Genomic DNA, 19,849 nt, shown 5'->3' on the forward strand with positions numbered 1-19,849 from the left:
TTGGAACATTCTTAAAAAGAAAGAACGCACCGGAGAGCTCAGCAACACCAAAAGACCACGGCAAACAACTGTGGTGGATGACAGAAGAGTTATTTCCCTGGTGAAGAAAAACCCCTTCACAACAGTTGGCCAAATCAAGAACACTCTCCAGGAGGTAGGTGTATATATGTCAAAGTCAGCAATCAAGAGAAGTCTTCACAAGAGTGAATATAGAGGGTTCACCACAAGATGTAAACCATTGGTGAGCCTCAAAAACAGGAAGACCAGATTAGAGTTTGCCAAACAACATCTAAAAAAGCCATTACAGTTCTGGAACAACATCCTATGAACAGATGAGACAAAGATCAACTTGTACCAGAGTGATGGGAAGAGAAGAATATGGAGAAGGAAAGGAACTGCTCATGATCCAAAACATACCATCTCATCAGTGAAGCATGGTGGTGGTAGTGTCATGGCGTGGGCATGTATGGCTGCCAATGGAACTGGTTCCCTTGTATTTATTGATGATGTGACTGCTGACAAAAGCAGCAGAATGAATTCTGAAGTGTTTTGGGCAATATTATATGCTCATATTCAGTCAAATGCTTCAGAACTCATTGGACGGCGCTTCACAGTGCAGATGGACAATGACCCAAAGCATACTGCAAAAGCAACCAAAGAGTTTTTTAAGGCTAAAAAGTGGAATGTTATGCAATGGCCAAGTCAATCCCCTGACCTGAATCCGATTGAGCATGCATTTCACTTGATGAAGACAAAACTGAAGGGAAAATGCCCCAAGAACAAGTAGGAACTGAAGACATTTGCAGTAGAGGCCTTGCAGAGTATCACCAGGGATGAAACCCAGCGTCTGGTGATGTCTATGCGTTCCAGACTTCAGGCTGTAATTGCCTACAAAGGATTTGCAACAAAGTATTAAAAAGTGAAAGTTAGATTTAGGATTGTATAGTGTGTCCCATTACTTTTGGCCCCTTAAAAAGTGGGAGGCACATATAGAAACTGTTGTAATTCCTACACCGTTCACCTGATTTGGATGTAATTACACTCAAATTAAATCTGAAAGTCTGCAGTTAAATCACATCTTGTTTGTTTCATTTCAAAGCCATTGTGGTGGTGAATAGAGGCCAAAATATGAAAATTCTGTCAATGTCCCAATATTTATGCACCTGACTGTAAATCATAGGTGCAGGGTGTGCAGTGTGCTGTCTGAAGCCAGGACTGATCACTGTGTTTCCCGTGTGGTGCGCCAGATCCCTATGCTCCTCGCACGACCCTATGTTATGATGTATTCAGAAAGATGGCATCTTATAAGAGCTAGCAAAGGTGCTGGCACTGTGTCAGAGCCTTTGCTCTGTTCCGCGCATGTGCCAACTTTTTGAAGTGATCACTGGTAAGATGGCACTGCGGGAGAACGCAAAGGGAGCCAGCACATCGCACGGGAGGTAAGAGGCACATTTCATCAGGTTCATCAGCCCTCCACATAAAAAATAGGCTCATCATCAGAGCTGTCAAGAGCTCTAACGGGCCCAAGTACTGGGGAGGGGGCATGACAAAATCTGGGAGATGTGGCCATGCCCCCACCCCAAATTTAAATAATTTTAAGAAAAGCACTATGTCAGCACAGGGGTGGCAGCATCTGGCCTGGGACCACGCCGGGCCCCTCCAGCTAGCCAGGGCCATGGTAAACAGTACCTGCCCCCTTCCTCTTGGTGCCCGCATGATGATGACCAGCTACCTAGTTGGCCTCATGATCACCCATCAATCCTAAGTATTACATTTGTATTCCTATTGTCCTCAGAAAATTATGCAATTCTTCTAATTTTATGTACAGAGACAATGAGGTTAACCGTGTAGGTGGTGTACACGCCTACATGACACTGGCCACACCCACACAGCACTGGTCACACCCTCACAGCCCTTCTCACAATAGAGCCCATGTTGCCCATAATCCCTGTGTATACACATACATATCAACACCCCAGGACAATCAAGTACACAGGGTAACTTTTTATTAAGCTAGTGCAAAATGTTAGAATTAGTTTAAACAATATAGAATGTAATTGTAAAATGCTCTGTGAAATTTGCATAAAGCCTATCTAAAAATTAATCTTTGTTCTATATACATTCAGGGCAATCTGAAATTAAAGATCTTAAGACCTTAAGGATATGTTTTCTCACTGTGTGAGGGCTTATGAATTACAATGTGAAAATCTGGTAGCAGAGCAGTTACAGTATGTCTAATATTTGAATATAATCATTGTTTTTCCTTTCTTAAGATGGTAAAATTTAATGTAAAAGTCATACAGGGTCTTTTCACCAGAGGTGGGGCTCTTTTCCTTCAATCTGTTAAGGGGTAAATGCACGCCACGGGTAACTGCCAATGGTGATGTGATTGCCCAGTTTTCCTTAACGATAGCTTACCAATGCAAAGCATGGTGAGCCATTTTTAACAAAGGCACATCTATCAGCTATATTTTATTGATAAATGGTGGTGATAATAGATATCTTTTATCACTGCAATAAGCACTAGCAGAATATAGGGATGTGCGCCTACCCCCTGTGATTTGGTTTTGGATCTGCATCTCCTCGTATTTTGGTTTTGGATCTGACTAAGCTAAGCGGCAGCAGTGGGTGGCAAAAACACGTGGCAGTTCAACTTCCAACATGGCACATAAGGAAGCATGTTTTCATTAATCAAGAGGCCTGAGGGAGTTGGAGTATGTATGTAGTTGAAGGCAGGGACAGGAAGGGTTGATTGGTAGTAAATTGAATTACATTTTTTTGATTCTGAAGCAAATTTATGAGGGAGAAGGGGAGGGGAGGCATTTACAAAAAATATTTAAATCATTCACATCAGTCCTTGCCTCAGAAGATTCCTTGAGCGCTATGTCTGCTGCTGGGAGTAGATTTTCATCCTAGAAGGGGACCAGGAAGACTACTAGTAGTACTTTAAAAAACAAGTGACTGTCAAACAATCCTTTGCAAGGGGGAGCAAGTATGACAGCAGTCACCCAGCTGCATAGCGGATCACTGACGCCATAACATCTATGCTGGTATTAGATGTGCGTCCAATATCTGCCAATAATGCAGTGGGTTTTAGACATGTAATTGAGGTCCTGTGTCCCCTCTACCAAATTCCATCAAGATTCCAGTTCACTAGAAAAGTAATTTCCAACTTGTATAGGGACATTAAAAAAAACTTAATTAGTGACCTAAAAAATGCCATTGTACCCACTGTCCACTTAACCACAGATATGTGGACAAGCTGAACAGAGCAAAAGCAAGATTTAAGATAAGGTTTAAGTCATACGTTGTGTCTTTCTTCCCAATGGACACAGATCTGAAGGGATGCAAAGAGCTGTTGGTAAGCAAATTTTCAGTTCAAGTGGCACGTGATGCAGCGATGGCTTCTTCTTCAGTTTCTCCAGTAAGTGCATCTGACCTGGAATAAACTAAACTTTCCCAAAAGACCCACTGGTGATGTAAATGAGTAAACACAAGACACAAAAACTTTATGGATGGATGCTCTGCAGATGACGTAACAGGTAGGAGATTCCTAGATGGTTAAGGTTCCTACCTTTACTTACTCTGGTTTTACAAAGGGTACAGATGACTTGACAATTGTTGTCTGGATTTGGGTAGAAATAATTCCACACAAGTGAATTTTTTTGTTTTGTGCCCAGGCATGACAATGGGCTTTTCCTTATCATGGGCAATAACTGTTTCTTCCACTGGTGCCTGATTTACACAACATCCTCATCAACAACATCCTTATTAGCGTCAGCTACACAAATATCCTGCTAATCCTGATGCACTTCCACAGAAGCATCCTCGATTTCTATGTCAGCATGTTCACTTGTGCTTACATCATCATAAGAGGCAGAAACACCAGTAATGTCTTTAGCCTTTCCTTGCCACTTCATGTGGTGATAGGCATATTGCCAATTTTATGTCTTTCTGCAGCTAACTTTCCCTTTGGTGTTTTATTCTTTACCACTGTAAAAGATTGGTTCTTGATTTTAGATGCCCTGACTTAAGCCCTGTATGCCCTTGGGCATAGACTTTAGTAGATGATGTAGATGGAATAGTATCGTCATGACTGGTGGCACTGGCAGCAGCTCCAGCACTAGTATGTGGTTCCTGCTCTCATCGCAACTGATCATTCTCCATATCAACAATCACAAAACAAGTGAGGAACAGCATACATATCAATTTGTACCAATTTTAAATATTACACTGCGTTATCAATGACCTACAGTGCCACAAGATTTATTATGAATAAAGAAAAGAATAACACTGTGCTACAACTTAGTGTCACAAGATTTATGAACAACACCACACTGCGCTACCACTTACAATGTCACAAGATTATTTAAGAATAACACTGCGCTGCCACTTTGTGTCACACAATTTTTTATGAAGAAAAGAATAACACTATGCTACCACTTAGTGTCACAAGATTTATGAATAAGACCACCACAATGAGATACCACTTCGTGTCACAGGATTTTTTAATGAATAAGAATGAATAACACACTGCGCTGCCACTTACAGTGATGTCATGTTTTATATATGACGCATGTTATTTAGCACATTGTTGTGGTCTTGTAGTCAGCATGTAGACTAATCATTTATTTAGGATTGAGGAAAGAAGTGAAAACTTGAATATTAGACTGCACTACCACTTAGTGTCACAAGATTTTTTCTGAATAAGAATAACACACTGCGCTATGACTTAAAGTGTCACAATACGTGGACAATAAACTGCAATCTGGCCGGCAGTGTCACCAAACAATAATAGCGCAGGTAAGGTGCTAACGCACAAAAAAGCACTTTTATTTTTCTTTGACACTGGGGAAGAGCACCGCTGAATGAGGCAGCAGCCCCTTGATGAACAACACAGACAGCACCCCTTCTTGATGGGCAACAAAGCACCCCTGCCGAGTGCGGACAGACCACCTGCAGTGCAGGGTCACAAATACGTGGACGATAAACAGTGGTCTGGCCGGCAGTGTCACTAATTGTAAACAATAACAGTGCAACTAAATTGCTAATGCACACACACAAAAAAACACATATTTTTTTACACTGGGGAAGAGCACCCCTGATTGACAGTGCACCCCCCTGGACAACACAGCACCCCTTTATGGACTGTAGCCCAAGCCTGATGGACAGGACAACAACACAGCAGCAGCCATAGTTAATTGACAGGCCAAGTGACACAGCAGCTGCAGCACCCACTGAAGGAAGCCCCCTTTATATACTGCAGCCTAAGCCCCTTTATGGACAACACAGCAGCAGCCTTCAGCCCAAGACCCCGACTGGACACACACACTGAGTGACTAACAGTGACTGACTACATCTGCTAGCTTCTCTCTCCACAGCTGGAATGAAAATGGCGCAGATTGTGGGGACCTTTATATAATCCATAACCCGCATGAATAAGACAGTGGGAGGATGGCGTTTTGCCTCGTTTTGAGATCAGAGTCACGCGGGAATCCTCGAGCTGGTCTTGGATCTGACTCTGAATTGCAATGTTCGGGTGGGTCCGGAGCAGGTGTTCCACCTTCAACGGCTCCCACGGCAGTGATGGACATGGGACAGACCAGGATGGAAGAACCCTTTTTTTTTTGCAGCTGAGCTTCCAGGGAGCCATGGATCACTTTAGAGCTATAACTGAAAATGGGGCTGGTATCTGATTAAGCCAGGAGAGCACTATCTGCACAGTCTCTATATTGGCTCCTTTGGGCAGACTTCATTACCTAACCAAGATGGCTGTACTTCTGCACATTCGCTGCACTTTCTTGTCAGAGTTCCGCAGTTAATCACGGACATTTTCCACTTAGCTCATACTTGCCTACCCTACTGATTCGGCTGGGAGCCTCCCAAAAATTGGGTGCCGCTCCCGGCCCCCCAGGGAGGCAGGCAATCCTCCCGACGGCCGCCGACCCCTCCTGACTGCGCCACCGATACAATAGATAGTTTAAACCCCACAACGGGAGTGGCCAATGACGCCATTCACGCTGAATTATGTCATCATGACCCCACCACCTGCTGCACAATGCCAGTAATCTCGGCATTGTGTAGCGGAGGCGGGGCCAAAATGACGCAACGTGTGACCATGCCCCACCCACAAATGCCAGGTAATATGTCCAGCTGCGTCCCCTATACCGGTCATACCCCCCTGCTATGCCGACTTGGCTGCTTCCCCTCGGAGGGGGCAGCCAGAATGTCGGCAAGCATGACTTAGCTCAGAGAGACCCTGCACATACATCGCATCCACATGCTTGCATCCTGCACTGCTTCCAACATACAGTCACCAGCTGGTGGTCTGTATGCTCCACACCATGCTCAGAGGGCCTGATTCAGAGCCGAACGCTCGCTCTGAATCGGGGCCCTCCTCCCTGAAAATAGAGCGGCCTCATGGACGCTCGCATAGCTGTGGGTGACCACCCACAGCTATAGCGAGCGTCTATGATGATGGTCGCGATGGTCTTGACCATCGCGACCATCGGGCTTGTGAGGGAGACCCTGCGGTAGGGTCTCGCTGCCGCAAGCCCTGGAGTGATTTTGGCTCCATCAGAGCCAAAATCACTCCCACTGACATCACTACTGATGTCAGTGGGGCCGGCTTCAGACGGTAGGCGTTTCCATGGGAACGTCTCCGTCTGGCAGCCACGCCCCCGGCACGCCCACCAAAGGGGGCGTGCTGTCAATCAACATCGACAGCACGCCCCCTTTGGTGCGAGACCCGGAGCAACGGAGAGCCCGTCGCTATCCAGGTCTCGCGCATGCGCACGACGGAGCTCCCTCCATCGTGCGCTTGCGCAGTGGGGCACCATCGACCCGCTTGCGAGCGTCCTGCGCTCGAGAGCGGGTCTGAATGACCCCCAGAGTCCGTTACATGACTTGAATGTACAGCCGTGAGTATGGATGTACATTCAAGTTACTGCTAAATAAACCAACCCACTGGTTAAAGTTCTGGGCTGTTAAGGGACCATCAGAGTATCCGCTGGTGTATACATTTAGGGTTATATTAACTAAATTGCAGGTTTATAGAAGTGGAGATGTTGCCCATAACAACCAGATGCTACTTATTTATCTAGCACCTATCTAGAATCTGATTGGTTGCTATGGGCAACACCTCCACTTGTATAAACCTGCACTTTAGTAAATATGCCACTTACTATTAAGGGCACTGCATAGGGGGCACCACTACTGGGGGCATTGTGTAAGAGGCACTATTGCCGTGGGCATTGTGTAATAGGGGCACTATTGCCGTGGGCATTGTGTAATAGGGGCACTATTGCCGTGGGCATTGTGTAAAAGGGGCACTATTGCCGTGGGCATTGTGCAAAAGGGGCACTACTGTGGGCATTGTGCAAAAGGGGCACTACTGTGGGCATTGTGCAAAAGGGGCACTACTGTGGGCATTGTGCAAAAGGGGCACTACTGTGGGCATTGTGCAAAAGGGGCACTACTGTGGGCATTGTGCAAAAGGGGCACTACTGTGGGCATTGTGCAAAAGGGGCACTACTGTGGGCATTGTGCAAAAGGGGCACTACTGTGGGCATTGTGCAAAAGGGGCACTACTGTGGGCATTGTGCAAAAGGGGCACTACTGTGGACATTGTGCAAAAGGGGCACTACTGTGGGTATTGTGCAAAAGGGGCACTACAGTGGGCATTGTGTAAAAGGGGCACTACTGTGTGTCATAACATAAATAAGAGACTACTTTATGGCGTAATGTGATTCTGCTGGCCGTACCCCACTGGGTGGGTGGAAGGGCCCAAGGACAATCCATCTTGCACTACCTTTCATTTCTGCCACTGCTGTGTGGCAATGTTTCATAGAAGTGCTTTAAACTGTGGTCGCTGCGCCGCTGCTCTGTCGCTTAGTAACCAGTCAGCTCACTGCAACTTTTGGCCAATAATGGTGAAAACAATATTATAAGCTGTGAGGTGGTCTAAATTGACTGTAAATGACTGGAAATTAATGTTATCGAGGTTAGTAATACTCTAGGAAGAAAAAAAAAACAATTTATGTGATTTTAGCTTTTTTTGTAAATTTTTGTAAAAAATCCAAATCCAAAGCCGCAGTTTGGCAAATCCAAATCCGGACGACGAATTAGAACCAAATCCGGCAAAAATGGTCCGGCGCACATCCCTAATAAAAACATTCATTGTTTCCGTAGAACTTCAAATGCATGGGCCTCTGTATGAAGTGTTCTTGTCGAAACTGCCACTTTAGTGGCCATTTGGAACTCGGGTAAAATGGTATGCGTTTTGCTTGCATGGGGTTGTCCAATCACTTGTCTACATAGTGTAGTAGGAATTAAGAGGAAAGCCACATGAAAATTAAGTCATTGCTTAACAATGCAATTAATCTGCTTTGTCACCCATATCCCCAGTTAGTTTATTCTTGGCAAACAAAACATACTGGCACGTAATGATAATACAGAAGTACAAAACAGCGGGTGTTACACTGCAGATGACAGACAAATGGAGAAATATGAGAGACAGACACTTACCATTGCTTGGGGATGATCACTTTTCTGGAACTGTAGCACATGAGGCACTGAATTGCACACTCGGGTAAACTAAGTCACTAGTCTCATGGACTAAGGAAAGTGATTTAAGACACATTCATATTTTACCAATTGGTGTCCTGTGATAAATTTATAGGAATAAAAAATAACTATCCGTTTCCTGGTTCCCTGCCACCGTCACCCATCTTAGACCCACAAGACGCAATAAAAGCGTAATGATGCTTTTATTTTAATGTGTTTTAGGTTGCCAACTGCTCTTCTGCATTAAAATAATGAGCAAATGAGCAGTGAGAGAGAGAAAGGGGAGAGAGAGAGAAAGGGGGGAGAGAGAGAGAAAGGGGGGAGAGAGAGAGAAAGGGGAGAGAGAGAGAGAAAGGGGAGAGAGAGAGAGAAAGGGGAGAGAGAGAGAGAAAGGGGAGAGAGAGAAAGGGGAGAGAGAGAAAGGGGAGAGAGAGAAAGGGGAGAGAAAGAAAGAGGAGAGAAAGAAAGAGGAGAAAGAAAGAGGAGAAAGAAAGAGGAGAAAGAAAGAGGAGAAAGAAAGAGGAGAAAGAAAGAAAGACAGAAAGAAAGAAAGACAGAAAGAAAGAGGAAAAAAAAGACAGAAAGAAAGAGGAAAAAAAAGACAGAAAGAAAGAAAAAAAAAAGAAAAAAAAAAAAGAATTATCAAACAAGGCATTCTTCTGCCCATTGTATGGGAAGAGTGATTCATAGAAGAATGGAAAGCTCAGTTTTCCATTCCTCTGCTGCATACAGATACTGCGAAAGTAATAGAGCAAGGAAGATGAATACTTCCTAGCGCTACGCCCAACACCTGGGCTTGCTCCGCCTTCTTTAGACCAGCATCCTTTAGAGCAGGTCTGACATGACCTGCTGGTCTCAGACGCCGTCACATTCGTAGTGGGAAGACACATCATACTCCCGACAGGTCTGTATTCACGCTACTTCGCGGGATCGCGGAGGGGCCATTTACTGGAGGACTCCAGTACAAGTCTCCAAACAAGTAAGTTTACATGAATGACTAAAAGGCATTACTATATATCACATTGATGTGATTAGAGATGTGCGGGTCCGGTTCTCAGAGAACCAACAACCGAATTTAGGGATTCCGAGTTGAACCAAGTCAGACTTCAGAATCACTTTGGGGTACAGAGTCGAACAAAAATCCTGTAAACTCCAAAATCAATAAATTAATTATTTAATTGTCTTTATGGTGCGTATCCACTTAGCAATTAAACAGGCTGATTGAACGATAATAGCTTGTTAATCGTTCGCAAATCGGCCATGTAAATGTAAAAAATGACCAGCGATGCGCACGCCCGCTGGTCGTTTTTTAAATCTATTATACCTGAACATGCTGTCAGGTTGCCCATGTTCGGGTATTGATTGATGTGCCTACACTGAACGTTCAGTGAAGGTACATCACAGACTGTGAAATGACTGCACGATTCCAATGTTGCAATCGTGCACTCGTTTCTAGGTCTGTAAGTAGATACGCACCTTTACTGCTCAATAAGCTTATCAGTTTAATTACATCTACCTTTGTTCTAAAGACCAAATGTTATAGGTTCTTCCTAACTTATATAATAACCCACTACAATAAAATCTTACATATACCAGAAATGTTGTAAATCAAACAAATGTCTGTATGTGAGTTATGCAGTATTTTAGTAACCAAGATATCTAGCATGTGAATCACTTAAGACCATAAAGACAGAACATTAATAGAATATAATATGATAAAATTGTCACAATGTTAAAGGTATACACACACAAGAATAACCTTCCTTTATTGAATATAAGTACATGCCAGTATGAGTTAAGTCCATTATCTATTTTATGCATTACCTTTCCTATCTGAATATATAAGATACACTGGATCTTATAACTAGTATTTATTTTTTGTGATTTCAAAGCATGTTTACATTGGCTGGCCCCTCTGCAGTTGTGCTATCAACATTATCTTGCAGGCAGGTGTAGGACACACTTAAGTGTAATAAAAATCCTTCATATCACAAGATTCAGGTTGTCTGGATAAGACAGGTGAGACAGTCAGAATATTAAACCCCTTTGTTATTTGAACACAGCGAGCTCACATCATCTTTTGTGTCATAACCATACTGTAACAATAAGTAAAAAAGAAAAGGTGAATCACCAGTATGTGTAATTTAAAAGTATGTTATCTGCCTATTTTTCTTAGGATCAGCACCTGAGACGAGATGCAACCATTGCCGATCAATAGCTACCAGATTTCTTCTCACCTCACCTCCACTCATCTAGCAAGCACTGCTTGTTACTAGGAGATACAGACAGCATCTCTCCTCCACTAGGCTGCTTCTCAGGTGCTACTGTTCTGATGTTAGGAACTGGCTTGTTCTCCAGACCGCAGTTCACAGCTATTTCTCTTTAAATGCTTCTGCTTCCTAGTTGCCTTACCTGCATGCCTGAATTCTCTCTTTATTTATTGACCAGGATTGATCTTGTAGTTCACTGCCTTCTTCCATCCTGACCTCAACTTGTTTTTTATTTCTCTTTTTTTTTGCTGACAGCCCTAACCATGGATTGTAGCTCAACTTGCCTTGTATGCCACCAGAACTTGCCTTGTATGCCACCAGCCTTGACCATTGTTATCCCTAACTGCACACTCTAGTATCCTTAACTTGCCTTATGCTCCGTACACACTAGCCATATTTTGAATAATTGAGCGATAATGATCTCATTATCGTTCAATATATCGGCTGTTTATGCTAAAAACGACCAGCGATGCGCGCTCCCACTGGCCGTTTACGATAACCCCAGTCAGCTGTAGATGCAGCCCAATCTGGGGTTATCATGAGTGATGCCGTGTAGCATGGGTCCCACTCTATACCCCCCGCCCTGCCGTGGTCGTCCATCGCTGGTCGGCATTGGCAAGTGTGCATACCTGCCAGGCCTGCCGAGTACGATATAGTCGCATACACATATCATGTAGTGTGTATGTGGCTTTAGCCATTCTACATCTCATGCGCTGCATACTACCTTCAGTGTTCTGTCCACCCTAAAATATCTTTGGCAATACATTGTCTCAATAAGCCCCTACTACCTGAAGTTGGTGATCTGTGGCCACTGGTAAGTGGATAGACCTTTTTGGGAAATGTGGCAAGTATACGTGGAGACCTCACAAAGTAGTTATAGGCTGCTCAATATCTACTTGTTGGGATTCTAATCCATCTGATCTAGATGAAAACTCTTGCCAGTGTCTTTGAGTTTTGCAACAATGTCATCAATTCCTGCAATTTTAATATCCACCAAATAATTCACAGTCCTCCAACACAAAGGTTCCTAAGGTCCCCCCAACAGTTCAGGTGATATCCATGGTTGAGCACAGGTGGTCCTATCAAATTTAATCAGTACCTCAGTCAGTCACCTGTGCTCAACCATGGATCTCTCTAAAACCTGAACTGTTGGGGAGCCTTAAGGACCGTGTTTGGGAACGTGTGTGCCTAACACAAGTTGGGCACACATTCAGACATGTTTCTGTAATTTTTATTCCCTTCCTCACAGATTAACATGGCATGTTTACTGTGTATATAAAGGATTACCCAAAACTAACATTTTACTCTTGGTTGAAGTTAAATTAAGCAAAATGGAAAATAAAATTATACTATCTTGCTGGATGTGTCAATGATGATGTTAATAATAATTTCATATGGCTCTGCTCTCAACACTTACAGAAAACTTGATTAGGAGGTTAATGGTGAGACCCTACATAAACACTCATCTAGTTTGACATAGATGGAATGATAAGTGTAGCAAGCAGAACAGCAATGGGAATGTTACTCGGCAAAAAGTTCTTGCAAGATAATTTAACTTTTTTTTTTTTACTTCCTTAAAAGAAAAGAATGCCTAGCTATTAATCATTTTATGACCTATTGTAAAACGTTTCTCAGAAAACCTTTCTGCTCACTTTGGTCCCAATTCAGAGTTGCACCAAGTCCCAATGCTCCTGCATCTCATGATTTTTAGCAAACTGCACATGAATTGCAGCCAACATATGCAACTTGCAGAACCTCCGAATGATTCTGAAGTGAACCATACGCATATCAATCTCTTCTTACTAATGGGTGGCCATGGGCAGTCATGGGGTGGTTGCACATAAGAGAAGTGTCCCTTGGGCATGTTACGGGTGTGCAGTCAAAAGATGAAACCTATTCAAAATTGTACATATGCAGGGTGCACAACATTCTCAGTCATATCTGCTACACCAAGCATGCGTTAGGTGTACATGCCATAACTAGTGATGATGGACTGTTCTCATGGAGGTGGGAGCTGTCGCATTAATGCTTATGACTCAGAATATGGGTCAGTATTTGCATAGAACTTTAGATCAGGGCCGTAAATAGGGGTGAGTGAGCGGGGCTGCTACACACAGCGCTGGCTGCAGGGTGCTTGAAATGGCACCCCACTACCACTATTGCTGCAGCAGTGCGGCCCAGAGGGTCCTTTGGGTCACTCCAGACACGCACCATGCAGTCTGTGCAGCCACTCAGTGCGTCCGTAGGACACTCCAGTGCTGCACTTCCCGATGCTGGCCGTCACGACCCCTCAGCGATGGCATGACAATGGTATAAACAAATAATACATTATAAAAAAAAGGTTCAAACAGTAACAATTCAAACCATGAGATTATTGAACAACTAAGTGAGTGGCAGTTATAGACTGCAGCACTCAATAAACCAACGTCCTGGAAGGGTGGAGAGAAAGGATCAAAGTCTCTGAATATGTGGGAAAGCACACTAGCAATAAAGAGCTATATATATTATACATATCTACTTATTTAAAACCACTAGATAATAGGGGTAAGGTACAAATGTGATAGGATGCAGTGTTTTGAAACAAGTATTTACGTTTTTCGCCGTTGACACAGTAACAAAAAAACACGATTGCAAAGGTCACAGAAAGAGCCTGCACAGATGGCCAATACGTCTGCCCTTGAGCCCATAACATAAACCCACTAAACAATAAGTTTTACAATAGATTTAACGATGCATTAAATATCTGCTGCACTCTACTTTTTTCTAGCATCTTAAATGAGCCCCCTCTAACCAGGGGCGTATTAAAGAGAGGAGGGGGGGCCCATGTGCCTTCCCCGTCCGGGCTCCCTCCTCTCTCCCCGGCGGCTGGCTGTACACTGACCGGAGCAGTAGACTAGTATGTGCCCAGGGTCTATTGCAGCCGAGCCATTTTACCAGCAACTTCCCTACTGCGCAAAACGCCAGGAGAACGCATGTGGCCATTTTTGAGGCATTTTGTGCAGCGCTGCTAAAGCCAATGCGGAACTTCGGAGAGGTAAGTTTTAAAAACTATGGGTGCAGGGTGTGCGGTGTGGGCCCCCCTGGACCCAGGGGTCTGTTTGCACTGTACCCATTATAGATGCGCCCCTGCCCCTAATCACGGGTATTTTAAGAGAGGAGGGGGCCCGTGTGCACTCACCGTGCGGGGCCCCCTCCTCTCTCCCTGGTGGCTGGCTGACTGACCAGCCACCGGAGCCTTCGTAGACTCTGGGCACTAGAGCGTGCCCGGATTCTACTGGGCAAGCGCAGAATGCAGGTAAATGGCCGCGGCAGCCAGCCGCGCTGAGACCCGACGCGGGACCACGGACAGGTAAGTTTAAAAAAAATAATAAAAAAAATGGGTGCAGTGTGTGCGGCGAGGGGCCCCCCTGGACCTGTGGGCCCATGTGCCCCGCATACACTGCACCCATTATAGATACGCCACTGCCCCTAATGCTCTTCCTCCCGTCAGGTTCATGTAATGCATCACATCCACTGTAATGCATTACACGGATCCCTGTAATGTAGCACAGAGTAAACATACTGTAATGAAAGTTTGGTAATTGCAAAACATATAACCGCTAATTCATTACACAACTCTTACTTGTTATATACACTTGTTTTCCTCAAGTTGGTCTTTCGATCATTGCGATATCTTTTAAAATCTTCCACGCCATCCTTAACTGCAATAACAAGCAGCACTATGACCAAGGGAACCATTGTTATCTCCTTATGAAACACCTCAATTTCTGGCATCCAGTTCAATATAGCAAGGAATAGAAAATATAGATTTGCAGACCTGCGAGAGAGCAAGGAGAAAACCGTAAACAATTGCTATTTTTAAAAACGTGTATATAATAAATGTGTCCACATTTAATCCATTTTGGCTTCGTATACTACATAAAAATATAGTCTTAAATAGAATGACAATGACCTATATTTGCAGTACATTCATTCAGTATGGCTAAAGTGGCACTCCTGGCTAATGTCACCTTACCCAGGGCGTCCCCTCTCCTAGGGGCTGATTTATGCAGCCGTTTCTCTCGGGTCTCACAAATGAATGATTACTTATACTACGCTTTGAGCACAATTTTTTTTTGCGTCGATTTTGGTTTTGTTTTGGGTACAGTACTTAAAATTATTTACTTTTTTTTAACAATCCATTCTGTAAAGTTTATTTAGAGTCTGTGTTAAGCTGGGTACACACTGACAGATCTACTGGTGAAATCAATTGATTGTCCAATATATCTGGTGCCCGTCGGCCAGTGTGTACCAGCGATATGTCTGAACGACGTTGTTCACAGACATACTGTATTGCGTCGGCTGTGCTGCACAGCAGTTGGACAGATATAACTGCAGATATATCTGTCTATCGGCAAGTGTGACGGGCAATCAGCCGATCATCCATACACATGCAGCGGCGGGGAGGGGGTGGACTCGCGGCTGGCTGGAAGATGATGATCGCTCAGTGTATATGAACGATCATTATCTACAGATCTATCTGCTAGGTGTGTACCCACCTTTAGCGGCTTTTCTCTTTTGAACACTGGGAAATTTACTAAAGGGCGGTTTATCAAAATCACTTTTTTGGGTTTTTTTTCCCTGCGATTTTGAAACCACCAGATTTGCCAAAGGCAAAACCACCACAAGAACGCCACATTACAAATTCACATTCTCAATTATTCACATGAAAGAACACTGTAGAAAGAACCATATTCACCAACCGGCTGTATTTTAAATCGCCAAAAAACCAATGAGGTGGTGGTAACAGAGAGAGCTGGAAATGCTGGTTATTACCACTATCCGGCCAATTTGGAGCTGGGGAGGAACATTACATTTATTATGTGAGCAATCATTGAATAAGGTGGAAAACACCTTAGTACTGTAGTTATTTTATATGTGTGTGTGGGGGGGTATTATTTACTGAATATATTAGGGGGCAAATTAATGGGTGATTAGATTAATAAACCTTTATCAAGTACAATACATTGTCAATGTTAAATGATTTCTAATAGGGTTAATAAAAATGTGTGGGCATCATTTATGGTGACAGAGAGAAGAGTACAGTGACCCCATATAGGAAGGGGAGGCTGCTGCATCCAGACATTTTTCGGGGCTTAACCGCATTTTCCATATGCCCCAAACTCCAGATAGCAAAGCCTTCCAGAGCTTGGACCCGATAGGCAATGCCTAATAGAAGCCTATGGGCTTATGGGAGACTTCCCCAAGAGGGATCCAATAGGATCATGCAATGATTGGCGGGATGCATTACATCCAAAACGCGATGCTGGATGCATCCCACCCCCCCATGTGAAAGACCCCCGAACGCTAAGCGTCAGTTGCTGCTAGGTAAGAATGAAACCCTGAAGCTGCAGACATTTGTATAAGGAAGTCTATGCATAGTGGTATTTGGAGAAGAGAGTAACTGTTGGATGTGATGGTGAGAACTGTGAGAGTCTCCCGTAGATGAGAGATGAGGTTCAAGAACTTCTGATCTGGAATCCACTGTAGACTGATTATATGTACGATCAGTGACTTGTTCATTTGTGGAAGACCTGCACCCTGCATGTAATCCTTATAATATTGCTGTGATTGCCATGCTTAAAACTGTGCCAGAGGCATTAAAGTGTCACTTGCAAGTAAGGATTATTGTGCAGGTGAAGTAAGGAGAATATCTACTGAAAGTCAGTGGAGTAGTCATGGGAAGGAGGGGGAAGCAGGGAAGTGTACGCTTCCCAATCTCTGTGCCACAGTGCACACTTTGGGGAGCCGCAGATGCTCTGGTAGCACCTCAAGTTATTTGGGCCAGCATCTTTTTCACTTCCCCCTCCTCCTCCAATTTACACAGCTTTCTCCCGAGCTTCCTGCAGAAGGTCAATGGGAATAGACTTTCCACTCCTCTTCTGCCCACCCCGGTCTCCATTCACTCCACTCCCATTATTATTATTATCATCAGATATTTATATAGTGCACACATATTCTGCAGCGCTTTACAGAGAATATTTGTCCAGCTTACAATCTATGGGCCTGATTCAGACCCACTCGCGAGCGGCTGTCCGCTCGCAAGTGGGTCGATGTTATGGACTGAGCATGCGCACGACGGAGGGAGCTCCGTCGTGCGCATGCGCCAGACGCGACGAGCGAAGGAAAGTCCTTCGCTCGTTGTGTCCGATCAAAGGGGGCGTGCTGTCAATGTTGATTGACAGCACGCCCCCTTTGGTGGGCGTGCCGGGGGCGTTCCCACGGGAACGCCTCCCGTCAGAAGTCGGCCCACTGACATCACTAGTGATGTCAGTGGGAGTGATTTTGGCTCTGATAGAGCCAAAATCACTCCGGAGCTTGCGGTTGAAAACCTCAACCGCAGGCTCCGGCTCGCAATTTCGATGGTCGCGATGGTCTCGACCATCGCGGCCATCACAAAGCACGCTCGTATAGCCTGTGGGTGGTGACCCACAGCTATACGAGCGTCCAGGAGGACGCTCCATGAAAATGGAGCCCGGCCCTCATTCAGAGCGTGCGCTCTGCTCAGAGCGTACGGCTCTGAATGAGGGCCTATATTCCTTACCACATGCTCACACACATGCACACTAGGGGTTAATTTTTTGTTGGGAGCCAATTAGCCTACCAGTATATTTTTGGGATGTGGGAGGAAATTGGAGCACCTGGAGGAAACCCACGCAAGCACAAGGAGAATATACAAACTCAACACAGATAGGGCCGTAGTAGGAATCAAACCCACAACCTCAGTGCTGTGAGGCAGGCTGTGCTGCCCATCAAGCTCCACTCACCCCACTCCCATGTTTATCTCATACTCTGTCTGTGTTTCTGTTCCCCCCTCCGTGTGTCTGTCATCATTTTTGTGTTAGTGTCTGTCTCCAAACTGTATGTATACCTGTTCTCCCTTTAGTTGTACCTATCTCTGTCATGCCCCTTTATGTGTATGTCTTCCATTTCCCATCTGTTCCACCTCTTTCTCCGCCCATCTGCTCCCACAACTCACAGTATACTTGTCTTGCACTACACATTCTCCGCCCCCCTCCTCATCTTCCACTGGCTAATCAAAAGTGACGGGGACAAACACAAGTGCAACCATGACAATAACGTGTCTTTACGTTAGTGAGTGGTTATTCTTACCTGTAAAACTGCTCAAATAAGTTTTTGGGCAGAAATGTTAAAATAGTATATTTTGTAGTTTGAATTTTGTTCCCGACATAAAACTTGGAAATTTTTTTGCAGTCTTCTTCCCATTTCTTGTTATTGGCAAAGACCACTCGTTGCTCGTTCAAGTTATACGTTGGACTTTTCCTATTGGATCGCAGAAGGGGTGTCCTTTCTGAGGAATCTTTTTGTAAAACTCGCTTCCAACGGTAGAAACTTGAATCCATGGATAAAACTTTGATCTGAAAATTATAAACGGTTTATATAGGTATTTTATAAAGCATTAGAAATTATCTAAGTTTAACTGCCATATAACTTTAAGGTTTTGCAATTAGAATACTTAAAAGAAAGAATATTAAGAATGGAAATAAAATGGATCTGTGAATAATATAGAAGAAAAGGATGAACTTGCACCAAGGGCAAAAAAAAAAATGGAAACAAAACAAAAAATCTGCAAAAAAAATTAAAAAGTAAAATTAAACAGGACAAAAATGTATTTTGACAATGGAACCGGTATGAGATGCCGGCGAGTCACCGGTACAAATACAGACAGTGAAAGGCCGAATGGTGAAGATCCCGACTAAGGGTGATAAGTAGCCTAACCCTCCCTTAGTGGTGTCTAACCCTAGCCTCCCCCCTTCCCGCACCCTAAACCTAACCCGGCTATGGTGTGCCTAACCCTAACCTCACCCCAGGGGTGCCTAATCCTAAAGCCCCCCCTTCCCCGGCTAAGCACGCATACATGCCGCCGTCCGGGCTTCCGACTGTTGTGATGGCGATGCTGGTATCCTGACATCCATCAGGCTACTGGCGTTTGCATTATGCTGAGTGACAGGATATCGGCGTCGGTATTTCGACTACTGGCATTCTGTCCGCCGGCATATCAACTGCATCCCTTGACAACTGATGTATGTTATAGTGAGAAAATGGTTTCATTAAAATATGATCAGAATTTATTTATGCTCCTCTTTCAAAATATATGGCATTATATTTTCACATTTAAAAGAAAGACGAATCTTCTGGTTTGCACAAAGTGAAATCAGCATTACTATCACTGCAGCAAAACAAAGGAGCCCCAGGTTGATAAATCAGCAAACTGTGTTTTATATCGCTGCCATACAGAACGCAACCGCTGAACCGCTGATTATAAACAGACCCCAGAGGGAGGCAAGAAGGGAGAAAGCCAAGGCGGGACAGTTGAATCTCAAGGCAGGAGATCATTACACATTTTCCACCACTAGTCATCCCTGCACAGCCCTTAAGGGGCACCTCCTCCATCGTTCCAGGTTCCGCATTATGCATCCCGATCCAGGTAGAATTTCTCTTATACAATCCACAGTAAATAGGACTAGGGGTTACTTATTAAACTTGTTCCGATGTCTGATTGGGTGCTGACCATTTGCTCTACGGTGGTTAGTGACCACTTCGGTGTAATGAAATAGTAAAAAGTATTTTAAGAGGTCACTTCTAATTAGGGCCATAGCTATGGATGTGTGAGCAATGCCGCAGCCCAGGGCACATGTCCTGGGGACAAGCACACTCGCTGCCCGGTGACACCTGTATTTAACATGCAGCTTAGAACATCCTCAGTACATTCCAGGCGATCAGCTTCTCTCCCTGGACCCAGTGTCCAGTTATTGCAGAGCTGTCCAGAGTGTCCCTAGGATGCTCCGTGAGCTCAGCCTCTCCTTGGTCCCGCCCCTCATTGTGATGTCATGGCGTCACATGTTCAGGGAGCTAGGCTAGCACTGGACACCGTTTTGTCCTGCAACAGTCCCTGTTTAAACAATGCTCCTTCATACAATAGGCCTTTTTGTATCTGGATGGAAGACTTTGCT

At 44.4% G+C, this 19,849-nt stretch overlaps 1 protein-coding gene across 1 annotated transcript in view; it reads right to left on the minus strand.

The window, feature by feature from the left end:
* The window catches only part of ATP10B (ATPase phospholipid transporting 10B (putative)), a 398,242-nt gene that overhangs the window by 118,576 nt on the left and 259,817 nt on the right, over positions 1-19,849 (minus strand). Inside the window, exons 3-4 of the mRNA XM_088475032.1 lie at positions 17,988-18,253; positions 14,458-14,652 (exon numbers count right to left, since the gene is read on the minus strand). Coding sequence (XP_088331158.1) covers positions 14,458-14,652; positions 17,988-18,238 — 446 coding nt within the window. The 5' untranslated portion in view covers positions 18,239-18,253. The remainder of the gene's footprint in view (positions 1-14,457; positions 14,653-17,987; positions 18,254-19,849) is intronic.

This window comes from Taudactylus pleione, unplaced genomic scaffold (genome assembly GCF_031769625.1).
Source record: "Taudactylus pleione unplaced genomic scaffold, aTauple2 ptg000161l, whole genome shotgun sequence".
Lineage (NCBI taxonomy): Eukaryota > Metazoa > Chordata > Amphibia > Anura > Myobatrachidae > Taudactylus > Taudactylus pleione.